The 25593-nt window shown below is 42.7% G+C and overlaps 1 protein-coding gene across 1 annotated transcript; it reads right to left on the reverse strand.

The window, feature by feature from the left end:
- Window positions 1-238: 238 nt before the first annotated feature.
- Window positions 239-1247, reverse strand: LOC109176681. Its single transcript, XM_019326087.1, has 2 exons — window positions 810-1247; window positions 239-751 (listed from the first exon to the last, which is right to left on the reverse strand). Exons 1-2 carry the CDS (start codon window positions 1245-1247, stop codon window positions 239-241), a joined length of 951 nt encoding a protein of 316 aa, XP_019181632.1.
- Window positions 1248-25593: the final 24346 nt, after the last annotated feature.

The raw sequence follows: 25593 nt of genomic DNA on the forward strand, positions 1-25593 counted from the left end.
GTATACTAAATTATTTTGCAATTTGCTTTTCAATGTATACTAGCAAACAATCACTAAGAAATTCATATTCCATCTTGTTACGAAGTGTAGCGTTGACTATATTCATGGTAGAAAAAGATTGTTCTGTAGTAGCTGTAGATACTGGAAGTGTGAGAATGAGAGTTACTACTCTGAACACAAGAGGATAGATGTTCGATTTTCTAGTTTTTACCAACCATTAGCATAGATCAAAAATACTTTATAGTGTTCTAAAATCAGGAAGTTGTTGCACACGTTTAAAATGTTCAAGTTGCATTCTCAATTGCAAAATCTCATAATCTTCAAAGTCTTGTGGGCAAAACTTCTCCACCAACTTGCAAACATCATCAATTCTGAATGATACACGCATCTCTTTTGGATCTAACGATGAACTGAGAACAGCTAACTCCATTGCTTTATCATCAAACCTATTGCTCAACTCTTGCAATTGAGAATCAATCACCGCATAAAAAATATCTACTTTGTAATGATGCCCAATTGTTAATTCATCTTGTTGATGTCTAGCCCTTCCTCTTCTTGCAATATATTGAGCATCAAAATCCGGCACAATTATATTAACAGTTTCACAAAAAAACTTCACACTTGCAACTAATTCATCCCATCCACTATCTCTTAAAGTTTGAATAAGCAATTTAGTAAACGACACAAGATGCATTGCATTCAATATATCTTGAGATTGAAGTTGCAAAGCTTGGCAAAGCATATTAGAAATCTCCAGAACTTTTTTTCATGAGATGCATAATGAATACAAATTCAAAAGAAGTGAGTACCTCATAAGCTGCATCGGAATCTCCACGGTGAGCATATATAGTTCCATCTTCAATAATATTAAGTAAAACTTCACATATTGCACTAAACATTCTCATCAAACTTGATATAGATTTCAAATGCGAACTCCAGCGAGTATCACCCGGCCTTTGTAAAGAACCAATTTCGTTAAGGCCCCTCCCACTTTCAAGCTCATCAATACTAAGCAAATGAGCAATATTTGAGGCATGAGCAGCTTTTAACTGGTCATTGCGCTTACATGAAGCCCCAACAACATTAATAATGGAGTTTAACTTGGTGAAAAACTGATGGACAGGGATGACTTCCTTTGATGAAGCTACTAATGGCAATTGCATTCGATGTGCAAAACAATGAACATAATAAGCATAAGCACATTCATCCAAAATTAAAGCTTTCAATCCATTCCATTCTACACGCATGTTACTTGCACCATCATAACCTTGTCCCCGAATATTTTGAACATCAAGATTATGACGAGATAAGATAGAAAAGATACATTCTTTCAATGTTGATGCACTAGTGTCCTTAACATGAACAACTCCAAAGAAACGCTCTTGTATAAAGTCATCTCTATAAACAAATCTCAAGACAATTGGTATTTGTTCCTTCTTTGATTCATCTCGAGCTTCATTAACAATAATACTGATGGATTATATGAACCCGGGGGTCCGGATTATACAACCCGAATATATGTTTGAATATAATAAATAAATAATAAACGATAAATATTGTATCAATTGAGTGTATAATGCTATTACAGAGATTCGGGACGTGTAATAACAGTACAAGTGTTGTAAGAAGGTAGAAGATGTCTGGTTAAGACACCGGGGGGGGGGGGGGTGCTTATATACCCCCGGGTGCCACGGGCCCTGGGCCCGGGGGAGGAGCCGCGGCCCGCGCCGCGGGACTCGCTCCACGCGAGGACCCGGCCCTTGGCCGAACACGGAGCTCGGCCGTGCTTGGTGAGGCCGGTCATGCCGACCCCGGGGTGGTTCGCCATGCTACGTGGGTAACGCGGGTCCAACCCGGTCCGTGTTGGCCTGCTCCGATCCGGTTCCGTGATTATTCCATCATCAGTCCCCCATTCTCGGGGCTGCAAGAAGTCGTCAGTGCGAGAGAGTAAAACAAATTTAATAATTACGGGATCCCAAATTGCGTTCCAAAAAATCCAACCCAGCCTCCTAAAGAATTCCCATCGCGATAGGACTCCTAACCGAACTGGAATTCAGACTTGTGTTCATCTTTATCAGCTTAAGAATCCTTATCCTACCATAACCCTTCAACCTCCCCTTTAAATACCACTCCCATCTTCCCAAATCCCTCATCCCATTCCCAAAACCACACATTTTCCTCTCCCCAAAATTTTCCCAAAAAATGTCTACTCTTTTTCCCTCACTTCCCCCCCCCCCCCCCCACCCCTTTCCTCTATATAAAGTAGCTCACGAAGCATGAATATGAATGACGAGGGTAAGAGGTCTTCGCCAACCTTTCGAGGAGGTCCTTGCCGACCTCTCGTCGAGGTATCGGCCGACCTCTCGGGGAGGTCCCGGCTGACCTCTCGGGGAGGTCTCCGCCGACCTCTCGGGGAGGTTTCCGCCGACCTCTCGAGGAGATCTACGCCGACCTCTCGAGGAGGTATCCGCCAACCTCTCGGGAGTTCCCAGCCGACCTCTCGGGGAGGTCTCCAGCGACCTTTCGGGGAGGTTTCCGCCGACCTCTCGAAGAGGTGTTCGCCAACCTCTCGAGGAGGTCCCCGCCGACCTCTCGACGAGGTCTCGTCCGACCTCTCGTGTAGGTTTCCGCCGACCTCTCGGGGAGGTCTCCGCCGACCTCTCGGGAGGTCCCAGCCTACCTCTCATGGAGGTCTCCGCTGACCTCTCGAGGAGGTCCCCGCCGACCTCAAGACCTCGACCTCTCAACGAGGTCTCGACCGACCTCTCGGGGAGGTCCCGGCCAACCTCTCGGGATCGTTTCCGTCGACCTCTCGAGGACGTCTCCGCCGACCTCTCGAGGAGGTCTGCGCCGACCTCTCGAGGAGGTCCCCGCCGACCTCTCGAGGAAGTCTCCGCTGACCTCTCGAGGAGGTCTGCGCCGACCTCTTGGAGAGGTCCCCGCCAACCTCTCGACGAGGTCTCGACCGACCTCTTGGGGAGGTCTCCGTTGACATCTCTAGGAAGTCTCCGCCAACCTCTCGAGGAGGTCTGCGCCGACCTCTCGAAGAGGTCCCCGCCAACCTCTTGGGGAGGTCTCCGCCGACTTCTCGAGTAGGTCCCCGTCGACCTCTCGACGAGGTCTCGGCTGACCTCTCGAGGGGATCTCGGCCGACCTCTTGAAGAGTTCTCGGCCGGCCTCGCGGTGCACCCTAGGGGCGGTACGAGGTCCGACCTCGCCTATCGCCATACGGATGAGTCGCGTCTCCCCATCGTCGGGCCGAAGGAGAGCCTCAACGCCAACGGGGTCAATGTGAATCCTCTACCTTTAGACAACATTTGTAACGTTATTACACGTCCCGATCCAATGTAATAGCATTTTACGCTCAATTAATATAATATTTATCGTTTTATTATTCGTTCGTCATATTCAATCTTATATACGGGTTGTATAATCCGATGCGGGGTTCATATATTCCATCATTGGTGCTCTTGTTGAGAGCGGCTGTACAAGCTTAAGCGCTCTCCCCATTATCACTCATCCACAGCGATGACAAGATCCGGGTTGAACACCCACAACTCGCAGGGTTCACGCAACACCCGCGACCTCTCCCTTGCCAACCACCCCAACAGGACCACGCGAGTCGGCAGACCGTGCCCGTGGTGACGAGAGGGGACCTCAGAGATCAGATCAACGGGAACCGGCGGGGGACGGCGGAGGACCTCCGGGGTTGGCTCACCAACAATTGCCCGGCCGAAGGAGAGCCTCAACGCCAACGGGGTCAATGTGAATCCTCTACCTTCAGACAACATTTGTAACGTTATTACACGTCTCGATCCTCTGTAATAGCATTTTACGCTCAATTAATATAATATTTATCATTTTATTATTCGTTCGTCATATTCAATCATGAGTACGGGTTGTATAATCCGGACCCCAGGGTTCATATATTCCATCATTGGTGCTCTTGTTGAGAGCGACTGTACAAGCTTAAGCGCTCTCCCCATTATCATTCATCCACAGCGATGACAAGATCCGGGTCGAACACCCACAACTCGCAGGGTTCACGCAACACCCGCGACTTCTCCATTGCCAACCACCCCAACGGGACCACGCGAGTCGGCAGACCGTGCCCGTGGGGATGAGAGGGGACCTCAGAGATTAGATCAACGGGAACCGGCGGGGGACGGCGGAGGACCTCTGGGCTCGACTCACCAACAATCGCCCGCTCAGCGGGATGGCGCCACCCGTCCCACCCCCGATTCTGACTCCCCAAGAGGAGGCCGCCGCACTCGAGCAGGCGGCGACCGCACTCAACCGCGTCGTGGCGGGGCTGCGATGTGGTGCCCCGGCACCTCCACCTTTGCCCCCTCCGAGGGAGCACGGGCCCCCAGCACTCATGTGCCTCGGGCTCTTGGGACACCGACCGATGGAGAAGTCAACTCACCGTGACCATCTGAGAGACGAGGCAAAGTGGAGGCCAGCCGAGGCCGGCACGAGCAACGGGAGGAGAGGAGGACTCGGCCGACCTGGACCACATCCGCGCTCGGGCGGTTAGGCTTGCATGTGCCGGCGTGAGACCGCCTTGGGCCGAGGCCGGCCGCAAATGCCTGACAGGCGGAGTCGTCGTGTTTGCGGAGGTCCCAGAGCCATGAACCTCGCGTTCCGGGGCCACGGGAGCCGACCCCAACAATAGAGCACTCGAGGGAGACCACGCCAAAGACCCCGACAACGCCCAGAAGAATAAGGATGGTGCTAGACCATCCGCCTCCGCCCCGCGCAAGAAGGAACTCGACCAACTCACGCAGGACGAGGAGACCGAGCCGGACAGCCCGGCAAAGAAGAAGGTCACCCACGTCATCTTCGGTGGCCCGGAGGGTGGAGACATGCCCGCCAAGAGGAAGAGGTGGGCGCGGAGCCTATACGTGGGGGAGGTTGTCCGGGTTCCCACGAAAAGAAGACACGCTGGGAGCCCATAACGTTCACCGACGACGACCTCCCGGACGGCCCCCTACCCCACCGAGACGCGTTGGTAATCGGGCTGGAAATCAAGGACATCATTGTCCACCGTGTACTAGTGGACACGGGGAGTTCCGTGAACGTCATGTATTATGACACCTTCACGCAACTTGGATTGTCCCGGAAGCAGCTCTCCCCGGTACGGACCCCGCTATCTGGTTTCACCGGGGACTCTATCGAAACCGAGGGCTCCATCACCCTCGAGGTGCAGATCGGCACCCCACCGCACGTCAAAGAGTGAGAGGTGGAGTTCGTGGTGGTGAAAATTAGATGCGCCCATATCATTATCCTCGGCCGACCTGCCTTGGAGGACCTCATGTGCATCATCTCCATGGGGCACCTTTGCCTCAAGTTCCCCACTCCCACTGGAGTGGGTGTTGCGCGAGGAGAGTAGAAAATCAGTCGGAGCTGCTACTTGAAAGCATGCCGCCAAATAACAAAGAAGGACCTCCAGGTACACACCGTAACCGAGATGTCACTTCGAGATGAGGAGAAGCGGCCCCGAGCCGAACCCGCGGGGAGACAGAAGTGGTCATTCTGGACCGACCCGGCAGGATGGTGAAGGTGGGTACAGGCCTCCTGGCCGACCTCCGGGGTAGGATCGTTGAGATCATCCGCAGCTACAAGGAAGTGTTCGCCTGGGGTCCCGAGGACATGCCGGGCCTCAGTCGGGAGGTCATCACGCACAAACTGGCGGTGGACCCCAAAGCCAAGCCGGTCCAGCAGCGGAAGCGCTATCCCACCGCGGACAGACGAGAATTTGTGAAGAAGGAGGTCGACACCCTCCTCGAGATAGGGCACATATGGGAGGTCCTATACCCGGCATGGCTCGCGAACGTAGTCCTCGCACCTAAACCACCTACATGGAGGATGCGTGTGGACTACACGGACCTCAACAAGGCATGCCCCATGGACCCCTTCCCGCTACCCAACATAGACCAGCTGGTGGCTGAGACGGCGGGATGCGCGCTCATGAGCTTCCTAGACGCCTTCCGGGGGTACCACCAAATCTATAAATGAACACAGGGATTTATCGTGGAAACCGAAACGGTGAAAACCACGGGCCTTTTTTGGCCAAGCCAAGCCGGAATTCCTTTATTATATTCGAAGGTGTAGTACATGTGCACAGGTAGGCCATGGCCATAGAACGAAAGAGAGAGTAGAATGTGTAGAAGAGAGGTTTATACTTGAGACTGGCGTCCCCCTTCCTCTGTCTTCCTGAGCCTTTATATAAAGTAACTTCCTGACAGTTATAACTTCCCGTAGTCTTTCCTATTTGCTTGCCATGATGACCTCTTCTCTTTGACTAATATATTATATAATAATAATAATAATAATAATAATAATAATAATAATAATAATAATAATAATAATAATAATAATAACAATAACAATAACAATAACAATAACAATAACAATAACAATAACAATAACAATAACAATAACAATAACAATAACAATAACAATAACAATAACAATAACAATAACAATAACAATAACAATAATAATAATAATAATAATAATAATAATAATAATAATAATAATAATAATAATAATAGTAATAATAATAATAATAATAATAATAATAATAATAATAATAATAATAATAATAATAATAATAATAATAATAATAATAATAATAATAATAATAATAATAATAATAATATGGCATGCATATTATATTATTCCATCATGAGTCCCCACTTTCTTAACCGCAAGTATTTTTCGGTATAAGAAAGTAGAAAAACAGATGTTCACCGAATAAAAATGACACTCGGAGTGCATCCTTAACGAGCAATGTAGTCCGGACTACATGTTTGTGCACGAGGCATCAAAGTTGTGACCTTCCTCGCTCGGAGCGTTGAGATCATATGAAATTACGGCTAGGTGCGCAGAGCACCCATGAGTCATGGTTAGGTGCACAGAGCACCCATGAGTCACGGAGCACCCATGAGTTCACGAAAGTCGTTCCCTGCATGCTAAATAACACATGATTAGTGGGTCGTGCCACTAGTATTGATTTAAATAATTTGAAATTAAAATTTAAAATAGGTTCAGAAATCTCTATCTTCCCTTAATTTAATGTGACCAATACCAGGGGAACGTAACATATCATATTAGGTGAGTGGCAGCACGGAGCTTGCCAAATTATGTTGTTGTTCGAATAAATTAGCGGTTGGCCACATCAAATCAAATTATTAAATAATAATAATAATAATAATAATAATAATAATAATAATAATAATACTTATCTTCAGTATTTGGGAGGAGGGGGAGATAAATTCTCACGCAAAGAATCATGACAGTCTAAAGCCTTCAACTTCAAATAGCATACAAATCACTATATTAGTGGATTGTCTTCCACTTTAAATAGCATACAACCACTGGATGACTAGATTAGTGGATTGCACAAAATGTAATAGTCGTTGCCTTCCTCCCCCTGCGTTGCCGCTGGTGACCCTTCCATGCGCAGCCATCGTTGAAACTGCACTACCGGAGATAGCATTCGACCGCGCGAGCCTCGACACCGCAGGGCCTGACACGGATATTTGCTGCCTTGTGACGCCCAATGGTAACAATTAATCCGGAGGCGAAACACCAACACGGTAGTAGACGGGAGCAATCTGATGTGCACCCGAACTGGAAAACCGAGCCGCCGCCCTACCTTGCCCCCTTCGTCTATTCTCCGACGCGGAACCCACCTCAGCAATGGTTTAACGGTGGGTTTGGGCCCTGTTGGCGAACGGAGAGTTGAGGAAGTTCGTGAGGCGAGCCCTCGGCGAGATGGAATGTTTCATCTTCTTCAGATTTGCGTACATCTTCACGGCCTCAGAGGCTTGTCCAACAAAGCTTTGTTCACATGCTGAACTTTGGCTGCTGCTGCATTCACACTACTCTTCATTTTCTCCAAAATTCAAGATTTTAATTTCCCAAAACTAGAGAGAGATATGAAAGGATAGAATGTGTCTTGAGAAACTTGTATTATTTGCATGGATATTGGAGATAAATGTACTAGATGGAGTAATTGAAATAAGGTTTGCTTACAAAAAAATATATTGAACGATGTAAAGATGAATAATATATCTTGTTGTGAGATTTATGAATAGAGAACAAATTCAACTTGAGTGTTTAATCAGCTAGGGATAGATAGGGGAGAGAACACGCTTAAGCTTGTACAGCCGCTCTCAACAAGAGGACCATTGATCGAATTAATTAACTCGTGGGTCCATGTTAATTAACCCAATTAATAAATAGACATTTCCATGGAGAAAATATGAGTGATAAAAGGATTGCAGGGAATCAATAAATAAGAAATAAATATGCAAGACACAAGATATTTAACGTGGAAATCGATACGGTGAAAACCACGAGCCTTTTTAGGCTAAGCCAATCCGTAATCTACTAAGTTGTAGGTGTAGTACATGTACATAGGTAAGGCCATGGCCATGGAATATATGGAAGAAGAAAGAATATGTATATAAAAGAGAGGTCTTTTATTTTAGATTGGCATGGAGCTTCCTCTGTCTTCCTGAGCCTTTATATAATATCACCTTTCTGAAGTTGCAACCTCCCCTAATATTAAGGCCACATAATGTTCCTATTTTCTTGGCCTGACTCTTTCTTCTCTGACTGCATCTTCCCTCATAAATAATAATAATAATAATAATAATAATAATAATAATAATAATAATAATAATAATAATAATAATAATAATAATAATAATAATAATAATAATAATAATAATAATGTAGCACTATTATATTATTCCATCATGAGTCCCCCACTTTCTTAACCACAAGTAGTTGTGGCATAAGAAAGTATTACATCGATACACATTGAACCAAACCATATATAACATTTGGAGTGTGACTATTGTAGTCTGCATTACATGTTTGTGCACGAGGCATCAAAGTTGTAACCTTCCTTGCTCGGAGCGTTGAGATCATATGAAAGTTACGGTTAGGTGCGCGGAGCACCCATGTGTCATGATTAGGTGCACAGAGCACCTATGAGTCAAGGTTAGGTGCACGGAGCACCCATGAGTCACGGTTAGGTGGACGGAGCACCCATGAGTTCACGGAAGTCGTTCCCTGCATACTAAATAACACATGATTAGTGGGTCATGCCACTAGTATTGATTTAAATAATTTCAAATTAAAATTGAAGATAGGTTCGGAAATCTCTATCTTCCTTTATTGTGACCAACCGCGCACACTTATTCATTATAATTGTCGTTGTAGGAAGTAACGCGGAGCTTACCGAATAATTTAGGTGGTAGCGCAGGGCTTACCTCACAATATAATTGGTAGCACAGAGCTTACCATATTTATATTACACAAGTGGAAGCACGGAGCTTGCCATATTGTGCAATTATTTGAATAAGTTGCGGTTGGACAAATTAAATAGTTGGAAAAGAAATTATAGTAATTATAGTAAATATTTGAACAAGTTGCGGTTGGACAAATTAAGAGCTTATCTTTTAGTTTTGAAAATTTCTTCTAAAAGTTCCTCATGGGTCATGGCGGTGCAGCTTCGAATCTTCCAAAATGCGCAGCAGCAGATCAGATTGCATCAGATGGCAAGTTTTCTCCATTAGCAGCAATGCACGTCCACAACAGCACGACAGTTTCCGAGCTCGCCCACCCCTAATATGGGCCATGCGGTGATCATGAGTTCACTCCCGTTACTCAAGGAACAGAGAGATGGAAGGATAGAGTGTTTCTTGAGCATTGTATTATTTGCATGGATTTCTGGAGATAATGTATTGGACGAAGTGATGAGGTTTGCTTACATGGAAAAGGATGGATAATATAAAGATGAATAATATAGAGATTGTTGTGAGATATGAATGGAGATAAAATTAAACTTGAGCGTTTAATCAGCTAAGGATAGATAGGAGAGAGAGCATGCTTAAGCTTGTACAGCCGCTCTCAACAAGAGCACCATTGATGGAGAAAATTGATCCAGGATATGACCCAGGGTATGTATTTACACGGATCAATAATCTCCCTAAGAAAAATATATAAGTAATGTAAAGAGATGATTACAAAGAATCAATAATTCAATACACGGATTTATCGTGGAAATCAAAACGGTGAAAACCATGGGCCTTTTTGGGCTAAGCCAAGCCGGAATTCCTTTATTATATTCGAAGGTAAAGTGTAAACCAAACCAAAAAATGTCTCCACTTTCTTGGTTAGGACAGCGAAAGTAGCGATGGATTCCCCCGGCAAGGACCCGAACCAGTCTTGGGCCTGGCCATCCAAAGTTGTGCAGAAGCCGTGACACATGATGGCGTCGTTGACACTTGTCATCATCATGACTGCCTTGTACTTGTTAAGGTGATCCCGCGGGTCCGTTGCCCCCGTGTAGGGTTTGACGGCCGGGAATCTGAAGTCCCGAGGCAGGGGCTCGGCCATGACGTCTTTCGTGTAAGGTGTGGCCAAGGCGTCCCTAGGCTCCGGTGACTCGTCGCGTGCCCCGATCTTGCGCTGCAACTCGCGCATCTGCCTGCGCAGTTGCTCCATCTCATCGCGCTGGGAGCTTAGAGGTCGGCCTCGTGTCTCCCCCGAGCGCTCCACTGGTGGGATCGGTTCCCGTGGCCCTAGAGCACGAGGTTCCTGGCTTCTGGACCTCCGTGAACACGACGACTCCGCCGGCCTGGCATCTGCTGCCGGCCTCGGCCCTAGGCGGTCTTGCACCGGCACATGCGGGCCCAAACGCCCGAGCGCAGATGTGGCCCGGGTCGGTCGAGTCCCTCTCTCTTCTCGTTGCTCGTGCCGGCCTCGGCTGATCTCCGCTTCGCCTCGTTTCTTGGATGGCCTTGGTGAGTTGACTTCCCCATCGGACGGTGTCGCGGGCGCGCGCGACGCTTGAGCGTTGGGGCCCCCGTGCTCCCTCGGAGGGGGTGGGGGTTGAGGTGCTGGGGCACCCAGTCACAGCCGTGCCGCGACGCAGTTGAGTGCGGTCGCCGCCTGCTCGAGCACGGCGGCCTCCTCTTGGGGAGTCGGAACTAGTGGTGGGGCGGGTGGCGTTGACCCGCTGAGCGGGCGATTGTTGGTGAGACGACCCCGGAGGTCCTCTGCCACCCCCCGTCGACTCCCGTTGATCTGACCTCGAAGGTCTCCTCTTGTCACCACGGGCGCGGTGTGCCGGCTTGCCGTGGCCCTGTTGGGGAGGTTGGCCAGGGAGAGGTCGCGCGTGTGGGTGTTCGACCCGGATCTTGTCATCGCTGTGGATGAAGGATAATATGGAGAGCGCTTAAGCTTGTACAACCGCTCTCAACATGAGCACCAATGATGGATTATATGAACCCGGGGGTCCGGATTATACAACCCGAATATATGTTTGAATATAATAAATAAATAATAAACGATAAATATTGTATTAATTGAGCATATAATGCTATTACAGAGGTTCGGGACGTGTAATAACAGTACAAGTGTTGTAAGAAGGTAGAAGATGTCTGGTTAAGGCACCGAGGGGGGGGGGGGGAGGGTGTTTATATACCCCCGGGTGCCACGGGCCCTGGGCCCGCGCCGCGGGACTCGCTCCACGCGAGGACCCAGCCCTTGGCCGAGCACGGAGCTTGGCCAAGGGGCCGAGCATGGGCTCGGCCGTGCTTGGTGAGGCCGGCCATGCCGACCCCGGGGTGGTTCGCCATGCTACGTGGGTAACGCGGGTCCGGCCCGGTCCGTGTTGGCTTGCTCCGATCCTGTTCCGTGATTATTCCATCAAATACAAAATTTTGCATCACCAATTTCTTCTCGAATAGCTCTTTTTTTTAGTTGCCAACACTTGCAAAATTTGCTTTTGTATTGTTGGTGATGTATATGATGCATTTCGTGGAGCTTTATCAAGAACTTTTGTTACTTCATCATTAAAAGAGGCAATGAAACTCAATAGCTCTAAAAAATTTCCACGATTCATTAATGTTATTGACTCATCATGACCTCTAGAAGAACATCCTTGAATTGCAAGTCATCTCGTTGCCTCAATTGAAGTTCTCAAGCGAAGTCTATTCTCTACTATTTCTTGAGATGTGAATTTCTCAATATGTTGTGCAATATGTGATTGTTGGTTCATGAGATCCGCACAAGCTCTCTCGGCATTTCGGTGAGGGGATGTGAGATCTTTCCCAATATGTGCTAAAAAGGAGCAATTTTCCCCATCTCTAACTTTCTTCCGTGATCGAAAACCATTGATAGTAAAAGCATCCAATCCGGAAGACCCATCTTTAGTATGAAACAAATAACATGGTAGACAAAATGCTGCATCTTTACTAGGAGAATACTCTAACCACGAAGGGAATAACTTAAACCAGGATGCTTGAAAACTACGAGGACGTTTTTCTCCTGATTTTGGATATTTCGAAAGCAAATATTGATATGAGCTGGCCTTGATGTAAGCTCTCCTAACTTCATCACGCTTGTCAATGGGGCACTTCCATATTGGTAGTCTCAATCCCGGATCACGTTCTAATGCTTGAATATCAAACTTCTCATTGATTTCAACTCTTTGAGATTTTTTAGGACGACTTTCAAAATTCAATGTCTCAATACTCGCAGATGGATTTACTTGAGATGTTGAATCTTCAGAATACTTTCTTTTAAAGAAAATATCAATTCTGTGTCTTTTTCATTACAACTCAATCTTCCAATGTCCACATTGATAATTTTTTGCAAGTCAATTAAACTAGCTAAAAAGAAAAAAAAAAGAATAATTAGATATAGATTAAAGTAGTAGAAACTTAAAAATTTTGGTAGCAAAATGACACGGACACTGATGCTAGATTTTTTTTTAATAATTAGGATAAGGTTTAAACTACTTATTTTCTTGAAATATGACAAGGCATTGCATTCAGTATTTGTTTTAATTAGTAATTTGATAAAATGTGTTGTAATTTAGAGAAAGGGTTGAGGATGAAAATTCTATGCAGTTAAAAGAATACTTTTTCCAATATTCAAATACTCCATAATAAATTATGAATAAAAACATAAAATCAATAAACAGGGGACTATCGAAGTTTTCACTTCTCACTGTTCTCAGCGTTCTCAGCTTCTCGCACCACCGGCACGAGGCAGCTGCTTAATTTTTTTAAAATCATACACTTTTGGATGAGACTTGGGAGTTGTGCTAACTTTGGAAGCTTTTGGATGAGAGTTCAAACTTGGGAGTGGAGCTTAGCTTAATCTACAAGTTTCTTGATGAACAAGTACTACTCTGAGAGTGTGAGGACTGAGGGGGGCCAAAAGAATTATATGATTTATATTATAATATTAATAAAAAAATTTGGGGGAGGGGGAGGGGGAGGGGGAGGGGGGGGGGGGCAAGGCCGATGAGATTACGATATTCAAAACTGAATGAATTATAGAGAGAGCGGATGAGAGTCCTATACAATATCCTCCTATTCTATAGGCTATAGCTAGTTAGACTAAATCTCTACCACTATTACAAACTATATAATATAAACTAATTACAATCATTATTATATTACTAACATACTCCCTCAAGCACAAGGTTGGAGGGTGACAACGTTGAGCTTGTCTCGGAGAAATTGAAAACGTGGTGCCAGTAGCGGTTGGGTGAAGATATCAACAAGCTACTCCTTCGTAGAAACAAAATTGACAATTAAGTCTCTAGACGCGACCTTGTCCCGAACGAAGTGATAGTCGATCTCAACATGCTTCGTCCGAGCGTGAAACACTGGATTTAGAGTTGTCAAAATGGGTCAGCCCGTCCCATACGGGCTGGCCCGTCACGAGTTGAAAAAATACAGGACGGGACGGGCCAGCCCGTTTTCCATACGGGTTGGGAAAATCCCAACCCAGCCTATTGGTTACGGGCTGACGGGCTAAACGGGCCAGCCCGTCAGCCCGTACGACTTTTTTTTTTTTTCAAAAAAAAATTCATTTATTTCAATCTATTTATTTTATTGTTAATTTGATATAACTTATAATAAATAAATTACAATTTAACTCTAGAAATCTAGAATGACATACTTCCTAATTCCAACACAACATTCATGTCCATGATTCCACATTCAAATCTTACAAGTTTTCAACACAATTTTAATAAAACATTTAAAGTGTTCAAGTTTCGCACTATCGCAAGACACACATAACTAAAAGTCCAAAATATTCAAGCATTCAAACATAATTTAAATTCAAAAGTCCATAAATGATAAATCCATTAGAAGCCTTCCCAATAGCATCATCATTCATCATAACTCATAAGTTCATAACTGTAAAAAAAAAAAAAAAAAGAATAAATTAGTAAAACAATAAATCAATAAATGAATATACAAATCTTAAAAAAATTAAACTCTAAAGCCTAAACTCCTAAAGTACCTTCATCCACCAAGAACATTAGAAGCCTTTTGCCCTTCTCAATTGATAATTAGTTCACCCATACTAGGATCTCCACCATTTACATAAATTTATAAAATAAATCAATAAATCATTAGAAATTATAAGTATATATAATAAGTATTAACTAGTAAATAACAATTAAATAATAATAATAATGCATTAATACCTTCAGAATTAAATCCTAGCAACCAATTGCGAGTACAAATAAGCGCTTGAACATTTTCCGAGTCAAGGGAACATCTATACTTTGTCAAGACTCTTGAGCCAATGCTAAAAGCACTTTCACTAGCAACTGTAGTGATTGGAATGCTCAATATATCACAAGCCATTTTGGATAGACATGGAAATCTAGCTTGATGCTCTTTCCAATATTGTAGAACATCCATTTTCATGTTAGACTTAGGATATAGCTTCCCCTCTTCTAGATATGTATCTAGCTCAGATTTTTTGATAACAACACTATTTTCACTAGAAAAATGTGTAAACTCCTACACAAATAACACAATTGCACAAATCACAATTAATTAATTAATTAAAACTTGAAAGCATATTAAATAGAATTTGAAATAAATTTATTAAGTTTAAACACTTACTCCAAAGTAATTGATTTCTGGTGCATGAGAAGAATCTGCTTGAACTTGTGAAGAAGAAGTTGAAGTTGAAGTTGAAACCAAACTTATCCCATTCTCATATTGCTTAAATAACTGATACATCTTTCTCTTAACAACACCTTGTTTCCCCAACCAATAGAATCAGACTTTTCATAGCAAAAATTGATCAAATCAAACTTCAACCTAGGATCAAGAACAGCAGCAATATAAAGAATAACACTGTAATCACTCCAGTATTTTTCAAACTCCACTTTCATTCTTAATGCCATATCTTTAAGTATCAAATCATCACAATCTTCATGTATCTTCAACAAACTCTCTATTTTCCAAATTTGCATAAAATACAAATTGGAAGTAGGATAACAGGACCCAGAAAATAAATTAGTGATGATGTAAAAGGGAGCCAAGAAATCCCGAATCAATTCCCCTCTCTTCCATTCCTCACTCGAAGGACAACTGATTAAATTCTTGTCACGTAATACTAAACACCCAAAAGCTCGTTGATACTTCATCACACTGTCTAGCATGACATAAATTGAATTCCATCTAGTGGGGACATCTAACTTCAAGCCCACACTATCATCAATTCCTCGTACTTGCTCCACACACTTAGCAAACAATATTCTTCTTGCTTCAGATTGTTTCAGATATTTGATACTTTCCCTAATCTTTTGAATACTAGTACTTGCAGCTTTCAACCCTTCTTGAACAATTAAATTCAAGATGTGTAGAATACCGAATATGAAAGAACTCACCATCACACAACAAACTATTCTGCAAACACAAACGTTGTTTTAAAATATTTTGCATGCTATCATTTGCAGAAGCATTGTCCAAAGTCAAAGAAAATATTTTCTTATCAATTCCCCACTCTTTCAAAGAATCAAAAACTGCCCCGGCTAACTGTATACCAGTGTGTGGAGGTTCCATTTTGCAAAAAGCAAGAATCTTGCTATTTAATTTCCAATTCCTATCCACAAAGTGAGCAGTAATTCAAATATAGCCTTCAACTGTATATGCAGTCCAACAATCAGAAGTTAAACAAATTCTACTAGGAGACCTACTCAATTGTTGTTTTAACTCCATTTTCTTATCAAGATAAACATTTCATGCATCATTCACTGCGGTATTTCTTGTATGCTCATTCACATCCAGATTACAAATTAAAAGCATCTCTCTAACTCTTCTATATTTCACAAAAGAATTTGGAAGGTTATGTTCAATAATAGTCATTGCCATAGTCTCCCATAAAAGTTTGTGATCAAGCTGCCTAGATCTCAACTTTCCTTGTGCATCTAACATCATTGTCCCAATATTATGATACTTAGGAAGATCAACACATTTAGGAATATGACGTAACATAGAAGATGTTCCATACTTAATGCCACCAATAGTATATTCCTTTCCACAACCATTACAATTACCTTTTTCTTTACCATCAACTAGTACAGGATTTTTAGTAAATGACTTCCAAACATCATAAGTAGTGGATTTAGCTTTTTTAAGCTTAGGCTCTTCAGGATTAGGTTGTTCAATTTCTTGGATAGGAGATGTAGGCTGTTGAGAACTAGGCATCTCGAAGTCTAAATCAAATTCATCATTATTACCAACAGCACTACCAGTACAATTCACACTAGGAGAAGTCATTTTGCTGCAAAAGATTCACATTTTAATTAAAAATATTATTAATTTATTATATATTTATACTCAGAAGTCACAACACATCAACAATAAAGATTAAATAGCACGTAGTTTTAACAAGTCAACATATAACAACAAAAACTCAACAATAATACATTTAATCAACTCAACAATAACAATCTAAATAATAACATCATTACATCAAGATTCAACATTCAAGAATAACAATACATTTAAATTTTTAAACTATTGAACAATAACAATTAAATAAAATATTAATTAATTAATTAATAAAAAATACCTGGTACGGAGAATTGAAGCAGTCTACTGTGAGTACTGTCTATGCGACTGAGCAGAGCAGAAGATGGCCGTCCAGTCCAGGTCTCCGATCGTGGCTCCAGTAGGCAGTAGCAGATATAGCACACTAGCAATGGTCCAGGTCGCGGCTCCGGTGGCGTCGTTCGTGGTCGTCCGTCGGTGAGGAGCTGTCAACAGCGGTCCACTGGTCCAGCCATCCAGGTCGCGGCTCGCGGTGGAGTCGTCCGGCGTCTTCCGTTGGCCGAGGCACTGACTGGTAGTGGCGGAGGCGAGGTCGGCGTCTGTCTCGACGAGCGGGCGAGGAGCGAGGTGTCTCACTGTCTCTGTCTAACTGTCTCTCTGAAGAATGAGGAGATTTTTAGGGTTATCCCAATTTTCCCTATTTTTATTCGGAGTAGTATACTAGTATTCCGTATTCAAGAGTCGCAGACAACATATAATTTTTTTTTTTTAATAAGTGCACGGGCCAGGTTACCCGTTTAACCCGTGCCCAACACAGGTTAAACGGGACGGGTCGAAAATGGGACGGACTGGAATTTCTCCCACCCAACCCGTCCAAAAATACGGGTAAACGGGCCCAACCCGACGGGTTGGGCCCGTTTTGACAGCTCTAATTGGATTAGCAGCTAGATATGTTGCACCAAGATTGTCACACCAGATCGTGGCTGGCTTGCCCGAATGGAGCCCAAGTTCACGAGCAAAGAGACCACCCAAGTGACCTAGGCCGCAACATCCGCCAAACCCTTGTATTCTGCCTCTGTCGATGACCGAGCAACCGTGCGTTGCTTGCGTGAAACCCAAGAAATGAGGTTGTCCCCGAGGAACACCGCGTACCCACTTGTAGACTTTCGGTTAATAGGATAACTGGCCCAGTCGGAATTGGAAAAGGCATGCCTATCAGAAGATGCTGACGGAGGCCGTAGTCTTGAGTCCCTTTAATATACCGCAGGACCCGCTTTAGTAGACTCCAATGATCATCTGTAGGAGAATGCATAAACTGACACAACCCGTTAACCAAATAGGCAAGATCTCGACGAGTGATGGTTAAGTATTGAAGAGCCCCGACAATCCTACGGTACTGCGTGGGATTCTCGAAAGGATCGGAAGACGGTGTAGCCGGTTGAGTAACTGCCGCTGGTATAGCCAAGGCCTTGCAGTCCGTCATGCCCGAGCGAGATTGAATTTCTTACATACACCGACGCTGAGATAGGAGAAAACTGTCGCCAACTGTGAGAGTCTCGATCCCTCAAAAGAAACTCGGCGGACCAAGATCCCTAATCTTGAATGTCGTGGATAGACGATGCAATAAGGAGTTAACCAAGTCTGGATCATTTCCCACCATTATAATGTCGTCGACATAGACCAACAGAAAAACCCGAGAGTCACCGGACGTGTAGTGAAAAAGAGATACATCCGTCTTTGATGCCAGAAATCCGGTGGTCATTAAGAAGTCATGCAACGCTTGAACCAGGCGCGCGGTGCTTGCTTCAGCCCGTAAAGTGACCGTTGCAGATGACAGACATGATTGGGGCGAGCAGGATCCTCGTAGCCGGGTGGCTGCTTCATATAAACGGTTTCAGATAGATGGCTATTTAGGAAAGCGTTGTGGACATCTAGCTGCCGCAATGTCCACCTGTTAGAAATAGCAAGAGAAAACAATATGCGAACAGTGTTCGGTTTGACCACTTGACTAAATGTATCAAAAAAGTCTCCACCAGCAACTTGGTTGAACCCTTTGGTGACCAGACACGCCTTATAACGTTCAACTGAACCATCGGTTTTGCGCTTGATGCGAAAAACCCATTTGCAGCCGATGATGCTCATATGCCGTGTAGCTGGGGTGAGCTCCCAGGTGTTGTTGTGTAACAAGGCATTGAATTCCTGATCCATGGCATCCCGCCACTGTGGGTGCCCAACAGCCTGGGAATAACAGGTAGGATCAGCGGACGCAGTGAGAGCATAGAACTCTTCGCCTGTACCTCGTGTCTTGTGTCGAGTGCGCATGGTGTGCTGGACTTGGGGCTTGCCCCGGCCCCTGGTTGCGTTACGAGTCCCAACCGGTGCGACCGTAGTCACACGAGTTTTCGTCGGAGGTGAAGGAGCTGTTATGGCCAGCGAGCTTGGCTCCCGTGCCAAAGGTAATTCCACAGCTAGTGGTGTAGACTGAGTAGTGACAACTACTGGCCCAGCTCCCCAGGGCGGTGTAGTATGACCCTCATTAACCTGAATTAGAGGCTGCAAAGCAAAAGGGAAAGTAGACTCATCCAACCGGATGTGACAGCAGATAAAGATCTTTCCCGTGGTAAGGTCCATACAACGGTATCCCCTATATGAGACTGGGTAACCTAGGAAGACACAGGGTGTCGACCGATACTCTATCTTGTGCTGATTGTAAGGTCGAAGATAAGGATAACAGTGATACCCAAAAACACGAAAAAAGGTGTACGTAGGTTGTGTTTTATGTAGATGGTAATGAGGACTCTCATTGTTTATAGCGGAAGACGGTAGGCAATTGATTAAGTAGGTGGGTGTTTGAAAAGCATAATCCCAATATATTTGTGGGGTTGAACTTTCAGCGAGCAATGCCAAGCCGGTTTCGACAATGTGTCTGTTCCGACGCTCGACACGCCCATTTTGTTCATGCGTATAGGCACACGATTGTCTGTGTGTAATGCCTAGAGTTTCAAAGACTTTATGGAGACGGCGGTATTCATCCCCTAAATCAGACTGAATGGCTTTGATAGAATGCAAAAACGTCGTTCTACCATCGCCCGGAACACATCAAAGATTTTATATATATCTGATTTTAACCTTAATGGGTAAAACCAGCAATAACGAGATTGGTCATCTACAAAAAGCACGAAATAACAAAAGACAGCAGCACTAATTACAGGAGACGGACCCCATATGTCCGTGTACAATAAATTTAAGACATTATCACTAGTGCTTGAAACCCTATCTAAAGGAAAACGAGCTGATTTCCCGAGTTGACACGCGGTACACAACTTTGACAGACTGGCTTTATTTGTAGTGACGGAGTAGTGTTTTAAGGCACGTTGAAGAGCTTGATTGTGGGGGTGACCTAGATGTTGATGCCACACTTCGGAGGATGCACAAGCATTTAGAAAGGCACACGAAGACTGCGGGACCAATAACTTGTATAGGCCGCCAGAAGTGAAGCTCTTAAGAAGAACCGCCCGAGTGTTGCAAGCATTCAAAAGAAACAGATTTTTATGAAACTCAAAATAAACGTCATTTTCATTAGTAAAATGATAAACTGACAATAATGGTAACGTTAAATTTGGAACATATATAATTTTTGACATTGACAAACTTTTAGACCGGGATGGGATAACTGTATGTCCCACACGTGAAACATCTAAACCTGCGTCGTTGCCGATTTTGAGAACATCCCCGCCGGTGTAGACCTCGGAGTGATTTAACATTTGATCGTCCGGAGTCGCATGGGACGTAGCTCCGGTATCCGGATACCACATGTCCGCTGCCACGTGCGCAGCATTCTCGCCGGAAACCGCCACGTTGGCGTGGCCAGCCGGACGGTCACTGTATCTCTTGTAGCAATACACGGCCGTGTGATCTACAGATCTGACATCGAGGTCCACCGCCACGGCCTTGCCGACCTTGGCCTTGATTGCCCCTGCCTCGATTTTGCCGGCCACGTTGGCCGGAGGAGTGACGGTCTGACTGCGTCTGCTCGCCGCCGTGTCTATCGTGTCCAGCGAAGAACACAGTCGTTGAGCCACCACCACCTGAGGAGTCACCGACTGCAAAATCGTCCTCGTGGATGAACTCTTGTGCCTAGAGGAAGTCGAAGAGCTGCGATAGAGAGACCGGCGATCCAGAGGCGGTGAGAGAGCTAGCCTGTAACACCCCAAAAATTGACTTCCAAAACTTTGATTAAATGACATTACAATTCAAAACTTAGTATAAATAGAATTACAACAACTAAATTTTCTTATAAATTGTATTTCAATTCAAGTCTCAAATAATTCGTAATTCAAATTCTAACACTTATAGGGTGCTACTGCCACATCTAACCTATCAAGACTAGATGCAAGGCTAATCACAAAACAGTCTAATACTCAAATCACTAACTATTACATTTATTCATTTCTTCTTCTAACGCGCTCTTTCACTTCAAGCTTTCATCAATTCCTGTTAAATATTTTTGAAACACATAACAAACAGTAGGGATTAGCAAAATATGCTAAGTAAGGGTTACTTTGCCCGAAAACAAAATTAAAATAAAATAAGGTACATTACTTTCAAAAAAAAAACTCTTCTTTCAAAATCACTTACAAAACCTTCTTCATTTCACCAACAACCAATAACCACATCAAAATGTACCTTTAAATATTTAACTCATTTTCCACGAACGAATAATCATTTTGGAAGAACATCACCACAATAATAATTAGCCACAAGGCTTACTTAAAAATCGATATGTGCTTTTAAAATATTTGATTTCTCTTTTCAAGTAAATACAAATTTTTATGGAAAACACTAATCACATAAATGGGCATGAAATCCCATATCCAGAAACATAAATGGGCATAAGATCCCATAGCCAATATAAATGGGCATCAAATCCCATAGCCGATATAAATGGGTATAAAATCCCATAGCCAATATAAATGGGCATAAAGTCCCATAGCCAATATAAATGGGTATAAAATCCCATAGCCAATATAAATGGGCATAAAGTCCCATAGCCAATATAAATGGGCATCAAATCCCATAGCCAAAATAAATGGGTATAAAATCCCATATCCAATATAAATGGGTATACAATCTCATAGCCAATATAAATGAGCGTCAAATCCCATAGCCAAAATAAATGGGTATAAAATCCCATAGCAAATATAAATGGGTGTAAAATCCCATAGCCAAAATAAATGGGTATAAAATCCCATAGCCAATATAAATGGGTATCAAATATTCAAATCTCATAGCCAAAATAAATGGGTATAAAATCCCATAGCCAATATAAATGGACATAAAGTCCCATAGCCAATATAAATGGACATAAAGTCCCATAGCCAATATAAATGGGCATAAAATCCCATAGCAAATATAAATGGGTGTAAAATCCCATAGCCAATATAAATGGACATCAAATCCCATAGCCAAAATAAATGGGTATAAAATCCCATAGCCAATATAAATGGGTATACAATCTCATAGCCAATATAAATGGGCTTCAAATCCCATAGCCAAAATAAATGGGTATAAAATCCCATAGCCAATATAAATGGGTATACAATCCCATAGCCAATATAAATGGGCTTCAAATCCCATAGCCAAAAAAATGGGTATAAAATCCCATTGCAAATATAAATGCACATACATAGACTCCATAAATAATAAATATATATGTGTTGTTTTGTTTTCATATAAGTATACGGAAAAAGATAATAATAATAATAAAAAGATATATCATTCTTTTAGAAAAAATATACAGCTTATTTATACATGCACTTATTTATATAAATCAATAATAAAATCAATAAATATATTCTTTATATAAAAGAACATACTAACCGTACAATACATAAATAAAATAATTTTTTCTTTATCAGTATGCATACGAGAACTACATATATATTTTTAAATTTCAAAATTTCAGTTCTATGCCTACATCACAATAAACTATAATCAGTACATTATACCAAAACATATTTTCAGGTACCTACATGAATATTTTCAAATAATCAATTGAGTCAATTCATCCACCAAATAGTTTAATTAAATAATTATCAACCATGACATTCATCATTTTAGAAAAATAATTTGGTCAAAGTAAAATGAAGAACAACCACTTACTTGTTAACTTCTTTACTAAATCTTTCTCTAGACCAATTATGCACTCAAAGGCTCCTCTTCTACCATCCAAGAACACCAGAAAATAGCTTTGAAGACTTCTTGACTCTTGAAGAGAATGAAAGAAATATTTTTTTTTTATTTTAAAGGCAAATGCTGACATTAGGAAGAGAAATGATTGGGAGAGAGGGAAGAATTTTTTTTTTTTTTTCTTGTTGTGTATGTGTTGTTCGGCCAAGTCAAAGGAAAAGAAGGGGAGAGGATCTTTTTATCTCAATCTCTAGTGATGATAGACTAAAATTGAGATTGTAACTTCCAATCACAAATTTATAACCTCCAATCCATATTATTACTCCCAATCAATATAATATATTATACATATATATACATCACGCCACACACCCATACTATAAATATATTTACATAACATACTCATTAAATTATATATATATATATATATATATATATATATATATATATATATACTATACGTACAAAAGTTATATTTATATAATATGTTATAAAATACATTTTTATATCCAAACATATATAAAATCGTATGGTTTAAAAATAATTATTTTATAGTTCAAAATACATACATCCTCATAACCAAATTATTATATATTATATTCTTATTTATAAGAACACAAAATAGTAGATATGAGATTTTCTAATGGCTCAATCGGAATGGCTCAATCAGAAAAGAAGTGATAATTCATAAAGGTAAGAATTTCTAATTTTAGAAAGTCTAGAAAAGTCGGGTATCACATAGCCATCGTACGGAACTCCAGTTTGAGTCCACGGAGAACGTACAAAATCTGCTCGTCCGGGGATAGAGGTCTGCCGGTGAGGGAGAAGGCTTCCACGATCATCTGACACCGCCCCAGGTATTCGGTCGGAGATCCGTGGCCTTGACGCAAGGTCTGGAATTGCCCAAGCAAGCTTAAGCAGCGAGCCCGGGTGGAGGAGGCGAGCGTCAACGCGATGGAGTCCCAGACCTCCCAGGATGTTTGCTGGTCGGCAGAAAGATTCATCACCTCGTCGGAGAGCGACGAGATGATCGTAGACAGGATTGCCTGATCCTGTTGGATCCATGCCTCGTAAGCAGGATTGTTAGCAGTGGTGGTTGCCGTCGTGGTGGAGTCGCCAGTTTAGGAGGCAATAGCGACGGTGGCCGGAGGACAAGGTGTCTTCCCGTCGATGTAGCCCAGCAGGCCTTGACCACGGAGGAACGACACCAGTTGAGTGCGCCAGAACAGGTAATTCCTCATCGTCAGCTTCGTAGAGACGAAGTGATGCGCCGCCGTGAGGGAGTTGGTGGTCGCCGGAGTGGCCACGGAGGTGGTGGTGGTGATTGTGCGTTCAGAGGAATTTGTCGACATCTGATTTTGCGGGAAAAGATTAAACAAAGGATCTAACCTATCGCAACTGATACCAGATGAGATTACGATATTCAGAACTGAATGAATTACAGAGAGAGCGAATGAGAGTCCTATACAATATCCTCCTATTCTATAGGCTATAGCTAGTTTGACTAAATCTCTACCACTATTACAAACTATATAATATTGTGGAAATATTAGAATTGATATGTGAAAATATTTGATTGATATGCATATATTCTTAGGATCTGTAATTAGTGATATGATTTTATTCTTTCCTAGTTTAGTGATCCTTTTTATTTACTTTCCCTGATTATAGGATTCTGTTCCCTATAATCAATCTTCTTCTTTGTATAAATTAGGGCTTGTATTTTCCAATTGTAAAGGAGAACTATTCAGAATTTCTTACATGGTATCAGAGCCTGACTCTAAACCCCTAGCTCTTCTCTATCCTCCCTCACCAAATCTCTCCAGCAACTATGTCTAAACCTATTGAAACCCTTCCAGTTGATTCCTCACCGTTAGATGTGTCATCACATCCTTCTCACTTGACTATCACAAATCATCCTAACCTTCCTCAAGTCCTTGCTTACTGTGAATTTTCCAGCAAGTCTTAGGATAATGTGGTTGCAACCTCTGAAACATCACCCATTGAAGTCAATCCTTTCTCGAAAATTAAGCTTGAGGCACTGCAAAAGCTTTTTGGGCAGATATCTGTTGCACAACAGTCAATCCCACCTTCCGCTGAAGCACATGTTAGTATGATGAGTCATCAAGGTACCACTTCTCACGCATTTGCTGCAAATTCAAATAACAGAAGTCCTTGGATTGTGGATTCCGGGGCATCCGACCATATGTCAGGTGATTTAAAGGTTTTTCATACATTCAAACCTTGTACTAATCCCACCACGATCAGAATTGCTGATGGATCCCTCTCTAACGTGATAGGAACAGGATCTGTCAAATTAACTGATGAACTTTTTCTTTCATTTGTTCTCTTTGTTCCTAAATTAAGTTGCAACCTTCTTTCCATCAGTAAACTCACTAGAGACTTGAATTGTGTAACTAAATTCTATCCTAAGCTTTGTGAATTTCAGGTTGTGGGTTCGGAGAAGGTGATTGGCAGTGCTAAAATTTGCGATGGTCTCTATATTCTCAAAAACACTCCTGAAAATAAACATTTCCCCAAGTCAAATTATTGTTTCAATTCTGTTTCTGTCTCCAATGAGAGTATAGTCATGTTGTGGCATTTTCGCTTGGACATCCAAATTTTGTTTATCTTGAAAAACTGTTTCCTGGTTTATTTATCAATAAAAAACCCAAGTTTTTTCATTGCGAAGTGTGTCAACTTGCAAAACATACTCGAAGCATTTATTCAAGCAATCCTTACAAACCTTCTCAACCTTTTTCGTTGATACATAGTGACATTT

The sequence above is a fragment of the Ipomoea nil genome, unplaced genomic scaffold (genome assembly GCF_001879475.1).
Source record: "Ipomoea nil cultivar Tokyo-kokei standard unplaced genomic scaffold, Asagao_1.1 scaffold0728, whole genome shotgun sequence".
NCBI lineage: Eukaryota > Viridiplantae > Streptophyta > Magnoliopsida > Solanales > Convolvulaceae > Ipomoea > Ipomoea nil.

Coding starts and splice junctions, on each gene's coding strand:
- LOC109176681 (XM_019326087.1), bottom strand. CDS start 1,247: ATGCGTGTAGAATGGAATGGATTGAAAGCTTTAATTTTGGATGAATGT. Junction 752..809: donor ATTCCGATGCAGCTTATGAG/GTACTCACTTCT, acceptor AAAGTTCTGGAG/ATTTCTAATATGCTTTGCCA.